The following is a 14,036-nucleotide window of genomic DNA, read 5'->3' as shown; positions in this document are numbered from 1 at the left end:
CCACCTAGGAGCTGTGTGACATTGGGCAAGTTACCTGACCTCTCTGGGCCTCATTCCCTCTGTATTATAAGAATAGCACCTATGTCATTAGATTAATACGAGGACTAAACGGATTAAATGTGTAAAACACTTAGAACAATGCCTAGGATGTAACAGCCGCTTTATCTTTGTTGAATAAACAAAATAAATCATATTTCAAACTTTGAAGAACTTTCATTATATAAATTAAGCACTTTTATTCGCCTGTTAAACACAACGCTCGTCTTTTCGCTTATAATATTTTTAGCTACCTTTTCATTTGAAAACAAACTATTTCCCCAGATCCAAGTTCAGCTTAGAAATGGTGCCACCCCGTGATCCAGTGAGACCTGTCCCAAAGCAGACATAAACAGTTAAGTAAATTGCACACTTGTGTTATCTTTCCACCTTTTAAAAAGCACCCCTTTACGTTCTTTGGCACAAAATCCAGAATGTCCTTATCAACACCCGTTGATTAGTCTAAAGCAACCCCCTGTCCATAGAAAGAATCCTCCAAGTAGAACATGTGAGAACATGGCCTTCTTTTTTACCCTCCTCTGTGACCAGCAATCAAAGATTTCATTCCTGGCCTTTGTCCTGACTTTGTCAACATGACTCACTCTGCATAGTGTACGTGAATCTCCATATTAGAAAATTTTATTTGAATTTCCATATTAGGCAAGTCTGATCAATTACCACAAAGTGCCATTTCAATCCCAGGCTTTTTTTTTTTTTCCTTCTTCTCAGAAGTGACCAAGAAGAAATGTGGAAAACAATTCTTTCTCTTTTTGCATAGAAACTACTAACATTTTAACAAACTGACTTGTGCGGAACATGCGCATAATAAAGTGATTTTTTTCAACTGAAAGTGAAGATTTCCTTTGCATCAAAATATAAGGACAATTTAGCTGACTCCAAGAAAATGAATAAAACTATGATCATAATTGAATTATTGAGCAAGAAAAATCCGTTACACAAAGACCAGAAGACAGAGTGGGAGAGAAAGGTCTGTAATGGTTGGCTGCTAAAGGACATTTTTACGCACATGCCAGCACTAAGTGCTCTTCGTGATGAATAAACCATATGTCCATTTTTATATGCTTCCTTTCACTAAGATCCTGAGACTTCACAATATTCCCTTTGTCCCAGTCCCTGCCTTGTCTTCCCCCTCCCTCGGTTCCCCCATCCCTAACTTCACCTCCTTGGGCAAACAATATTTGTGCCCTAGCTACCAACTTGAACATCTGCTACCTTAAAAAAAAAAAAAAAAAAAAAATCACCTCATTGCCTAACATGCTCCAGGGCAAAAAGTTTGAAGGATTCAGCATCCTCAAAAGAACAGCCACAGAAGGGGGGGCTGGGGGGGGAGGGGGGCGGGGAGGCATATCTTTTCCAGCTCAGTACATTCTATCTATATAAAGATTAAATGAATAACATTTTAAAAATTCTTCAGTGCAAGCAAATCCATGTTACCAACAATGTATTGTCTTTCTTATGCATACAGGGAGACCCACACACTTTATTTTATTTCATTTTTCCAACTGTGTCTCCTTTTCAACATATTACCGTATAGAAGAGATACAGCATATACAGAACTCTAGAGAAAAGGAGGCCAATGGTTTCCCTCTCTTTACCAATTGTTTTCTCATCTTCTTTTTTTTTTTTTTTCTGTCCCCAAACACTTACCCATCTGAAAGATAAAGAAATGTTTCCACTGGATTAAAGTGAGCCCTGTGTTAAAAGAGCTTGCCCGAATCCAACCAGAGCCCGTTTCTTTTAAACTCCATTTCAACATTGGGTCGGCAATTCTGCCCTTTCACTCGCTTATATTGGCGACTCCTCCAACCAGAATTCCCATCGCCATATACCTTTGCCCTCAAGCTTGTACTAGTCCATTGCTTTTATATGTTTGCACTTAATTTGATTCCATCCTTCATGCTTTTTTCATTATTCTTAGTTCATCCACACCACATAAATTATCACCTCTGTGTTCAGTTCCCCATGTGCCCCATTCACACCAATTCCAAATAAATACTTCTGATTCTCATCCATTTGATCCAAATTAATTCACACTCTCTCTCCCCATCCTCCACCTCCACCTCCCCTCCTATTTCTCTTGTGGCACCTACTTTTCCTTCCACGCTTATCTAGGAGGGAGGTTTTACAGGCAAAAGGCTTCCGGAGGATGCAAGGTGATTTGCTTTCTGCATTGTCTTAGGAAAGCCGAGCTCTACGGTGCTTCCACCTTCAATGAGCCGACGGCTGCACATCCAGATGCACTTTCCTCAACTGGTGTCCACGAGCATCGTCACCCCCTACACAGGGTGACGAAAAAGGCTTCTTGCTTTTCGATGGTATTTAACTTTGGCAACGGCCTTATTTCCAGTATACATAGAGCTGTTTTTTCACACGATCATCACTAATCAATGGCAACAGCAATCCTACTAACTACAACCAACTCCACTACCATCTTTCATGAGCTCTCACGGCCTGCCAAGTCTTTTACATACGTTTATTCATTGAGCCTTCAAAACAATCCAGAATGTAGACAAAATCATCCCTGTACTTTACAGACGGCGACACTGAGACTTAGGGAAGACAAAGCACTTAACCAGGTCACAGATCTAAGAAGCGCAGAGGAGCTAGAATTCAGACCGAAGTGCACCAAACCACAAAGCCCGGCTCTTCACCACTCTGCAGTGCTGCCTTTCAGTAATGCATGGTGCCTCCTTGGATAAATCCCCCGCGGAGAGGAGTCTTTCCACTAAAGTCCACCCTACGGCAAGTGGTTGGTTGCAGGTGCTGGGGAACATAATGAGCTCCACCTTAGTAATCGTTCCGAGTAGACGATGCCCAAAAAACAAAGCACCGAATAAGGGATCACTCCTAAGAGGTCTCCTTCTGACACGTCCGTTGGGCAAAGGGGATAGGAAAAAGGAGGAAATGCTCTGGACTCCCCCTTGGAAAAAAGAATCCTGCTTCCCCAGAGCCTTCCGGCCTCTATACTAGGCAGGATGTAGCCCATCTCAAAGTCAATAATTCAACAATGTGTCCATACTCATGAATTCCACGCCCCCAACGAAGCTCAGCATTCTTGCCTCATCCTGCTTTCTTGGGTTTCCTGAGGAGAACAGGAAGTGAGTCACCAATGAAAGCCCGGGAGCACTGCAAGGTCTTGCCATTACTTTCCTCGTTGACTTGAGAAGAAAGAAATATAAATAATGATGACCTTCAGGACACTCTCAGGGAGGGAAAGAAAGCTGACTCTCGCAGGGGATGTTAGCCTTGGTGTCTGTGGAATGGACAACTCAGACCCAAACCCTCACGGGGAACCCTAAGTGGGCCTGAGCTGTGGGGTTCAAGAGTCACGTTGGGAGTCACGTCCCATGAACCGAGCAGGAGCTACATAGGCAGTTAAGTGCAGAACTGGAGGAGTACGTGCCTCAGTCCTGTATAGCAAGGAAGCAATGTATTCTCATGCTCCCATGGGAATGGTTTTGAGGTTCAAAATGGTGATTTCTTCTGGACATGTATGCTGCATCTTACTTCAGGGAAGTACTCCTGTCCTGCACAAAAGCATTTCACGCCCCCCCCACCCCAGCGCACCGGAGCCGCAAGGGGCCTTAGACCAGTCTGCGTGACAGACGTGGCAAACGGGTCCCGGTGAGGTAAAGGGACACTCTCAAGGTCACAGAGCTAGTTAGTGGCAGGGTTAGAACCAAAACTAGCTAGTTCGTTTTTCTGATTTTCCAGCCAATGAACTCTTCACTGCACACGTCCTTGGTGGCACAGACCAAAACCCACCGCAGAGCACCAGGAAGACGAGCTACAAGACCAAAAAGAACTCCCGCCAGCCACTTCTCCTGGCTCAAATCCAATCACGCATTTCTCTCTGGCTACACTCTCACTCTGCTGCTTCTGCTTCTGGAGCTCTTCCCTACTCAGTTGCAATGTACAAGCAGTATGCACAACCACACAGGCGATACAGCCGGGACTCATTTAAAAGCCACCAATGACAGTAATTGCTCCTAGGATGCTAACGCCAAGAAGAAACACCATCCCTAAGCGTGCGTCTCAAAGCACACGACGAAGACCAGGTGTCAAGGAAAATGCCAATCTCACTCTTTTCGCTATAAACCCCACTCTTCCAAATTATCCCATTGCTCCAAAGATCACTACGATTGCTGGGAATCACGCAGATAGTCCTGAGAAAAATATACAGTCCCCGCCAGTCCCCGCCCTCCCCTACCACACACATAGCGATGTAATCACTTTAGCAACTTCTCGGTAACAAGCTCATTAAAAAGCAATTCTGCCATCTCCCCATAAAGCACGCGCCAGAGAACAATGCAAAAGAGGAGATGCCAATTAATTATAGAATGATCACATCTAATGAACTCTGAAACCCTCCTGCTGTTGGTGACTTTGACGAAAAATCAGGGACGCCCCGACTACCTTGCGTAACTGTGAATTCTTTCAAATGGGCCTCCTCAGATTCCACGGATGATCAAGGCTGCAGAACTACACTCCTGAAACACCGACGAGTGTCGGGAGGTGCCAAGTGCCCGGACGGCCGGAGCCCCCCCCATTGGGGCATCCTTGGAACCGCCTGGTTCCATGCCGGGGTTGGCACGGCCAGCCCGGGGCCTGCACCCGGGGCCTCTGCGGGGGCTCAAGGTCACGCGTGTGTCCCTCAGCTGCCCCGCCCCCCGGCCCTCAGGCCTGGCTCCCACCCCCTGAGGCAGCACGAGGCCGCTCCTCGGAGCCCCGACGCCCTTCCCCCCGCGAGGCTAGAGGAGGAGGAAGAAGAAACCACGTGCGGCCAACTTGTACCACTACCTGTGTGAGTCCTCTGGTGGGCCTTTAGGTGGGAGCTTTTTGTATAAACTTTCCGGCACCCGTTAAACTGACAGCGGTGAACCCTCTTCTTGTTTTCGGGGCACGCCTCGGCCCCCACCCCTCCTTGCTCGCTGTCGCTCTGTCCGCTCTTAACTGTCCCCGCTGCCGCCACGGCCGCCGCCGCCGTCGCCACCCCTCCCACCTTTACTGAGCCGAGCGCAGCCTTCTTGGCCACCAGTTTCAACGTCACCGTGCCATCCACGGCTGAGAGAGTCTGTGAGGTTTTGACCAGATGGCGGCTGAGCTCAGGGGACGAGGGGGGCGTTAATGAGGTCACTGCGTTGAGCTGGGCCTGGTTGACGGCCGTGTAGCTGTCGAGAGAAGAGCTGGTTGGCTGGAGGCTGAGGCAGGTCTCAGAGAGCAACTTGTCCCGAGAGAGCAGAATGTCCACGGCCGAGCTCTTCTCGCAGATGGTGGCTTCCACGGGGAGCAGCAGCGGGTCCAAGCGCCGGAAGCTCTCCTCAATGCACGGGGGAGGAGAAGCATGGAGGAAACAGTCCAAGTCCTCACCGAAGGTCTCCGAGATCCTCCTGGGCTCCGTCTGTAGGTAGCGTTCCAATTCAAGGCATGTCTGCAGGGGGGGAAGGCGGGAGGGAGAGAAACAGCCATCAGAGGCAAAGAACACCATGAGGCCACATGTTGACAGGCAGAGCAGGGAGACACAGAGAATGGTTTTGCGGCCGGAGTCTGAAATTCTCTTGGTGGAAGGTCTGACCCTGTTATTTACTCCCTGAAGGCTTCTGAAGGGTTCCTAAGGGCCACATCATGCGAGTTTAATGAAGGGGAGCTAGAGGCCCAGAAGGGCTGTCTCACCCGGTCGGGATCCCAGAGAATATTCGGGGTTAAAGTCATCTCCTGCCCTACCACCCAAGTCGGCAGGTGAGATGCTCCAAGCAGCCCCAGGAGTTCCCGCGTAAGCAAGAGGCAAATAGAATCACACAAAGTTTTTCATACCAAAACAAGACTTCCCGTACTCCACGTTCGTTTTTCAAATAGACGGGGGCAAGCCACAAAAATAAGTCAATTTTCCAACCTGCCCTGAAGAACAAACCATACCCACCCAAACTAACAGGTGACCTCGGCCACGATGCGCCAACAGCAAGCTCTGTCCCGGATTCCCTAGCTGGCAGGAACAGACACTGTTCTCAAGAATGCCTCTCACAGAATCTTTGATATATAAGACAAAACTCCCATTGTGTACAGCAAGTTATTCAAAATACGATTGCTACCTATTTTGTGGCAAGAAGCATGAGTCCCATTACAATGGTTTAGTACCTCTGACTATGTGATAAGAATAGGTTCAAACACAGCTATTTGACTTGCTAAAAGATAGGACCCAATAGATTTCAACGTAAAGCTTTCACCTGGTAAAGAAATAGAGCAAACTGAAGAGTTCAGAGTTGCAACAAATCTTCACCCATGGTGCTCCTCAGACTTTGTAAGGTGGTGGAAATGCTGTTGTGGCAACAGTGTGGATATTTAAGTTTGTACTAGAAAGCTCTCCTCACTTTCAAATCCCACTAACTTGCACCATCAGCTCAATTTGCTCTGGTTTCTGGGCTCCGACAAAGAAACACTGATGACCAATTTAAAATGAGACTAGCTCCTAATTTACTGCCTCCGTAGAGCATCTTCGATTTCAACCAGTGTTCAGAATCTAGGCTTTTATTCTGTTAAGAATAGATTTTAATGATATGCCTCATGGTGCTGTGTATGTTAAGGATTTTATTTTGGTGACACTTCAAAAGGTTGTTTTTGTTTTTGTCTTTGTTTTTCTCTTATCCCATTTATTCTCCCATATATTTGTAACAGAGATGCACTATCAGTGGCGTTTACCTTTCCCCGGATATAGAATCATAGAACCATGCAGTTTCAGAGCTCTTTGTCTGGATTTTATATAGACTGTGCTTCTTTACCATGTGCATATGTCAGCATTTTACCTGTTTTTTCTTAGACTGCATGCAATAGCCATTGCCATTGCTTCCCTATTTTGACAAGGTTCTAGCTGCATTTGCACTAGGCTTAGTACTTAACCTCTAAATCAGAATCCATTGATGGTCACTGCCTTTGGTATATTCTCTGCCAGCCTGCCCTTCAGGGCTTCCAGTCCCCATCTGTATCCTCATGACATCTCATGCCCGACTTCTCCTCCTTGCTCGTCTCACTCCACTCCTCCTCTCTGAATAACCCAAGCTCTACCTGTGAAGTTTTCTTTCCTATTTGCCAAAGTATCTAATACCACTGTATAAACTTTAAACTTCAAAATCTTTGAATCACTACTTATGGTCTCTCACTGGTTATACACTTATTTGTCTTGTGTCTTCTGTTTATTTTTTGTTAGTGTTTTTTATTGCGGTATAGTTGACCTATAACATTGTATCATTTTCAGGTGTATAACATAATGATTCCATACTTGTATACACTGCAAAATGATCACCACAGTAAGTCTGGTTACCAAAAAGATTGGTTTTTAATCAGCCTTATGGTAAAACTCTGCATTAGCGAATAAGACAAAATAAGATTGTTAACTATGAATTAACTTTGGCTTTCACTGTTGACTTTTAATAGTATAAACTAATGAACGAGTCTAATCTTCATTCAACACTCATGTCACAAGTTTTCACTCAACTACTGTGTTCACAGCAAGGTACAAGGCTTTCTGTGTGTTGGAAGCAGATATTATTAGAGCCACGTGAGGTAGGTGCGGAATAAGAAATTACAAGCTAGGGGCGCCTGGGTGGCGCAGTCAGTTAAACGTCTGACTTCAGTCAGGTCACGATTTCGCGGTCCGTGAGTTCCAGCCCCGCGTCAGGCTCTGGGCTGATGGCTCAGAGCCTGGAGCCTGTTTCCGATTCTGTGTCTCCCTCTCTCTCTGCCCCTCCCCCGTTCATGCTCTGTCTCTCTCTGTCCCAAAAATAAATAAACGTTGAAAAAAAAATTAAAAAAAAAAAGAAATTACAAGCTAAAAATGACATGAATTTACAAAGCAAAGTGATACCAAATAACATAACATAAAGTATATTGATGAGTTCTTAGGGGATGAGTGGACAATGAATTCTACATTCTATAATATAATGGTATTAATCAAGAAAAGCTTGTGGGAAAAGTAAGTTTTGATTCTGTTTTACTTATTGATTAAATAATAGCTCTGGTTGAGTAGCTAGCTTCCCATCACTTCATATTTGAAACCAACACTGCCACCTTCTCAGGTCTAGAAATCTGCATATCTTCAGTTGCCCCTTTTCTGAATTCCAGGTCTCGAAAATTTCTTTTCCCTTTTTCCATCTCATTGCTAGAAATTGCCATTTATCTCTCTCCAATAATGAAACCCTCAGGCTTAGATGCAATGAATTCACTTCTGAATCTTACTCCTAAAACCTCCCTTTAAGCTCCTTTTCTCTTTTAAAACCCTCACCTACCAAGCACAGTGCCTGGCACCCAGAAGGTATATAATATCTATCAAACAAGGACAAAATCAACTTTATACTCTTACTTTGATTATTCTATCTCCTCCACTCCACAGAAGTCATCTCCTGACACCCTATCCTGGACCATGCTGAGGCCAGCAATCTTAGAAATGAACACTGATACATGTCTTCTGGAACGTAACTGTAATGCTTCTTCAGCTTTGCCCAAAACTGATGAACCAGATCTTTGAGACACAGATATGTTCTGGGTAAAAATCAGCTGAATCATGGATGATAAGTTGTCTGTCCTTGAGGCAGTTTTTTGCTTCACACACAAAGATTATTTCACAACATAGTCACCTCTGTCTTTTGATAGAGTTTCTGTATGTCATGTCTTCTTACATACTTTCTAGCTCGAAGATTTGAAAGCCACTAAGAAATTGTTGTGATCGTTAGGAAGCTCAGATGTCTTCATATTCAGAGTTGTGGGCAACTGAGAGATTCTAAACACATTTACATACTTTTCTGGGAAGTTAAAAAAAAAAATCTACCCAGTATGCCCTAGTTTAAATCCCAGGGGCACACAGGTCACACTAATGATCTAAAGATAGAGATACATCTACTAAAATGTGGGAAATGCTGGACCACTTAAGAGCAGCTATCTTCTGCAACTCTAATGCAGGGCATTCTTATTCCATCTGAGAATCAGAAAAGCAGGAGTACCCATCAGGATGTGCTGGATAACCCTATGAAATCATTTTGTAATGGTTTTTGTCTTGAGAAATCCACTTCTTATAATATTCTACTTTGAGAGAAGAGAAGATTTTGTTAATCAGAAACTCATCAGAAGTGCTGGGAAATAAAATGTCAAGAACGAGAATTTTAATGTTAGATTATTTATAAGCCAAAGAGAAAGTTTATCTCCAATGTTTTTCTTTAATGATTACAAGGACTCCCTTAAGAAATGACTCTGATGTTTAATTGGAATTTACTCATAGATGTTAATACATATATACAGAGAGATACATATATACAGAGAGAGAGGTTTATATAGAAATAAACATGTATATGTGTGTGGGGGTTTACATACATATTTCCTAGCTCTGTCTATAGGAAGAGTCTACAAGCAAAGACACCTTGGTAGCAGTGAGCACACCTACTATACAGATCTTGGTTTCTAAATATCATCATCCAATAAAGGGAACCAGGGCATATTGGAGAAACAGTTGATTCAAAGTGTGGGGCAAAGTAAATACAAGATGAGCCTAGACTATCTTGTGGTACTGGAAGGTAAGGAAGTGTTCATAAAGTGGTAGAGATATGTCAGAAAGACTCAGGAGCCAATTTGAAGGAGCTCTCAGCGGCCAAATCTGGACAATATGAGCAATAGCAATGAATCGTGATAATGTATTTTTAACACATGGAATAAAATTAATATCTATGAATCCATAGTGATAGAAATAAATAGTTGAATCAATAAACAAATGGAAAGGGTTAGCTTCTCCTTTTAATAAAACTATAATTAATAAACATAGAAGTGATGATGGAAATAGAAAATCACCATTAAGCAAACAAAAAAGTAACAATGACTACAGGCAAGAATCACCAAAGGATGAAAAAATTAGTACATGAAACTATAATGAGAAGCAAGATATTTGCCTATCTCAAAGTATCCCCCCCCCACAACAAGGTGGATATATTTTAACTACATAAACAAAAATAATAATTTAACAGTAAGGAAGCCTGGCATGCACCACTTTAAATATACGATCAAAGTCAGCAGCACCAGTAATAAAACATAATCATATTTTGTACCCTGGTATGACAGGCTGCAAAGGGCACAAAATTATTCTATTCCATTCCTGCCAAAAACATATAACCTCGGTGTAATCATGAGAAAACATCAGAACAACCCAAACAGAGGGCCATGCTACAAAATAACTGGCTAGTATTCTTTAAACCATATCAAGATCAGGGGTGCCTGGGTGGCTTAGTCAGTTAAGCATCTGACTCTTGGTTTCTGCTCTGATCATGGTCTCATGGTTTTGTGAGTTTGAGCCCCCATCTGACAATGGAGAGCCTGCCTGGGATTCTCTCTCTCCCTCTCTCTCGGCCCCTCCCCCACTTGCACTGTCTTTGTCTCTCTCAAAATAAATAAATAAAAACTTTAAAAAATATATCAAGATCATGAAGAACAAAGGAGACTGAGAAGCTGTCCCTGATGAGGGGACTAAGAAGATATGATAACTAAATGCAATGGACTTTGGATAGGAAAAAGACATGGATGGGAAAAATCATTTAATTCAAATAAAGTAAACAGATTAGTTAATGGCATTGTATCAATGTTAATTTCCTGGTTCTGATCATTGTACTACGGTCATGAAACATTAGGGGAAGCTGGGCAAATGTATACAGGAACTCATGCACAATTTTTGCAACTTTTCTGTACGTTCAAATAATTTCAAAAGAGAAAGAGAAAAAAAAAGAAATGACCATTAGCAAACTAGGAGTGTCTCCAGATTGCAAATTTGGATGTAAAGTTCAAATATTTGTTTATCTACCAGAACCAGAGATTTACTCTGTCCCAATGACACTGTAGCTAGCAAACCCCAACTCTGAGACAGCAGATGTCAATTGAATTACATAAATTACGCCTTTCCAATACTTCATGTGGGAGATATGAGACTTCCCTCAACCTGACCTAACAATACAACTTAAGACTTGAGCCGCTGGATCAACTTCCACTCCTTCAAAAATCCATTACAGTCAGCAACGGGAAGGAAATGTACCCAAGTACCAAGTGATTTTCTTATTATTTATGAGGTCCAAATGAGCTTTGTGAAGACACTCCAACATCTCAACTTCAAAATGTGTGGTTTCTTCTCCTAGTTTCATAAGATCAACTGAAATTGGTTTTGAAGTCATCTTAAAATTTGATCATCCTGAAATCTTTTTTAATACTCTCTCCATTTTGTTCATAGTACTTACTGAAACATGCTTATTAAAAGTGATAACCCAAGCCTTAGTTTAAAAAGAAAAAAATTCAAACCTATTACTGCCATGCCTACAACTTCTGTGACAGGTTCTGGAGGCAGAAATTGACAGAGAACAGAATAACCCAAGTCTTGTAGCACAAATTAAGTTCCCCCAAATCTCCCAATGTTGGCAAGAGGTAGTTACTTTAATGGGATCAAGAAATATGTAAGAAACTTGGCCATATATGGGCATGATGATGCCAAGGTTACCAAATGGTTTTCATTAAACCTGTCCTTCTCTCATCATCAATTGTATGAAATTTGTCATTCAGGACTGCAAACATCTCCAGTCACTTTTGCCATTTCCCCTACGACCCTCCCCTAAAGATTCTCTTTACCTATTTTTCCACTCTTTACTTTCCCTCGTATTCATATGCTTGACATAATCTTTCAACTTCCCTCCCACTAATCATTCTTTCATTCAAAGTTCAACATAGTCTATCTTCTTCAGGAACCTTGGTCTAGAAAAAAAAAATAGAGTTAAGAAAATATGCTGACTGCCAAGTGTTGAAATACACACCTCCTCAATCCTGGACAAATAAACAGTATCTCCAAAATGAATCTATGAGTCCATAGACTGATGGTATGCCTGGTTTATTAAGATCATAATCTCCTTGTGATTTTAGTTTGCATTTTCCTAATGACTAGTGATGTTGAGCATCTTTTCATGTACCTGTTCACCTATTTGTTTTCACACTATTGAGTTGTACGAGTTCTTCATATATTTTGGGTATTAACTCCTTGAGTACAAGGTTTGCGAGTATTTTTCCCCCACTCCACAGGTTTTATTTTTACTTTATGGATGATTTCTTTTGCTGTGCAGGAGGCTTTTAGTTTGAGGTAGTCCCACTTCTTCATTTTTCATTTTGTTGCTTCTGCTTTAGGTGTCATATCCAAAAAATCATTACCAAAGCCCACGTCAAAGAGCTTTATTCCTATGCTTCCTTCTTGAATGTTTTCTTTACACCCATGCCAGCATGACATGGGTGCAAAGGAAAGGGAACCCTTGTACACTGTCGGTGGATCATAAATTGGTGCAGCCACTATAAAAAACCAGTATGGAGGAGCCTCAAAAGAATTAAAAATAGAACTACCATATGATCCAGCAATTCCACTTCTGGGACTATATCCAAAGGAAACAAAAGCACTAAGTCAAAAAGATATCTGCACCCCCGTGTTGATAGCAGCATTATTTTTAATAGCTGAGATAAGGAAACAACCTAAGTGTCCATTACTGGATGAATGGATAAAGGAGTTGTAGAGTATATATACAACGGAATATTATTCAGCTGTTAAAAAACAAGGAAATACGGGGTGCCTGGGTGGCTCAGTTGGTCAGGTGTCTGACTCTTAGTTTGGTTCAGGATATGATCTCACGGTATGTGCTAATGAGTCGTGTGTTGGACTCTGGGCTTACAGCGCAGAGCCTGCTTGGGATTCTCTCTCTCTCTCTCTCTCTCTCTCTCTCTCTCTCTCTCTCTCTCTCAAAATAAATAGGTAAACATTAACTAAAAACAAGGAAATCCTACCATTTGTGGCAAATGGGTGGCCCTTGCAAAAATTATGCTAAGTGAAATAAGTCAGACAGAGAAAGAAATATGCTGTATGATCTCATATATGGAATCTGAAAACAAACAAAACAACAACAAAACTCATAGAAAAAGAGATCAGACTTGTGGTTACTGAAGGCAGAGGGTCGGGGGAGAGGATACTAGAAAAGGTGGTCAAAAGGTATATGAGATATATAAGAACTAGAGATGTAATGTAAAACATGATGACTACAGCTAACGCTGGTGTGTGATATACAGAAAAGTTTTTAAGAGAGTAAATCCTAAGTGTTCTCATCACAAGTGTTCTCCTTCTCATTTCTTTCTTTTTATTGTATCTATATGAGAAGATGGATAATGGGTGAACCTACTGTGGTAATAATATATGTAGGTCAAACCATCATGCTGTGCACCTTGAACTTCCACAGTAATGCATGTCGATCATTTCTCAATAAGAAAGAAAATTTAATAAATTAATTTTTAAAAATTACAACCTTCTTAAAAGCAATGATCATACTCCTTAAGTTACATGAGTACTCAAACAATAACAGTAATATTTCAGAAATAAACTTCTCCCTTATTATCTCAGGTGGCAAAGATATCTAAGTGTTCGAAGTGGTGTAAAGTTGTAAGAGTTAGAACTTTCTAAAAGAATGAGCTAAGATCTCCTTACAACCCCCATCCATAACCACCACCATAACTACATCCATAGTCAGTTGGGCACACTCTAGTCCAGTCTCCTCAATGTCATCCCTTTACAAACCAAGTGTTTAGAACATAAAAAGTTCTTGTTTTCATTTCTGTGTCTTTTAATGTGAACATAAGATAAAGCCATTGGTCCAATATTTTTGCCATCACTCATTACTGTGTCCTTATGATTAATTATTTGGAGTCTTTGTATCCATGAATACTCAAGTTGGTGAATCAAACACAAGATAGAAAAGAAAAGAAATCGCATTTTGTGAATTATTTTTTTCTGGAATAGTATAGAGTCAATTAAATAAAATGCCACCTACGACTACCTATGTTTATAATTAATTGTCAGTCATTTGTGGTCCCTTTAGCCAGCTACCCTTAATCCCAATCATTCTACCTATTTCATTCACCTAAAAGATCCAAGAGTTAAAAGG

The 14,036-nt window shown here is 41.8% G+C and overlaps 1 protein-coding gene across 1 annotated transcript in view; it reads right to left on the bottom strand.

Annotated features, from left to right (window-relative positions):
* KLF7 (KLF transcription factor 7) overlaps nt 1–14,036 on the bottom strand; it is a 91,450-nt gene that overhangs the window by 42,283 nt on the left and 35,131 nt on the right. Inside the window, exon 2 of the mRNA XM_047870729.1 lies at nt 4,858–5,488. Coding sequence (XP_047726685.1) covers nt 4,858–5,488 — 631 coding nt within the window. The remainder of the gene's footprint in view (nt 1–4,857; nt 5,489–14,036) is intronic.

This window comes from Prionailurus viverrinus, chromosome C1 (assembly GCF_022837055.1).
Source record: "Prionailurus viverrinus isolate Anna chromosome C1, UM_Priviv_1.0, whole genome shotgun sequence".
Lineage (NCBI taxonomy): Eukaryota > Metazoa > Chordata > Mammalia > Carnivora > Felidae > Prionailurus > Prionailurus viverrinus.
The sequence above is the reverse complement of the archived record's forward strand: the minus strand, read 5'-3'. Positions and strand labels throughout refer to the sequence as shown.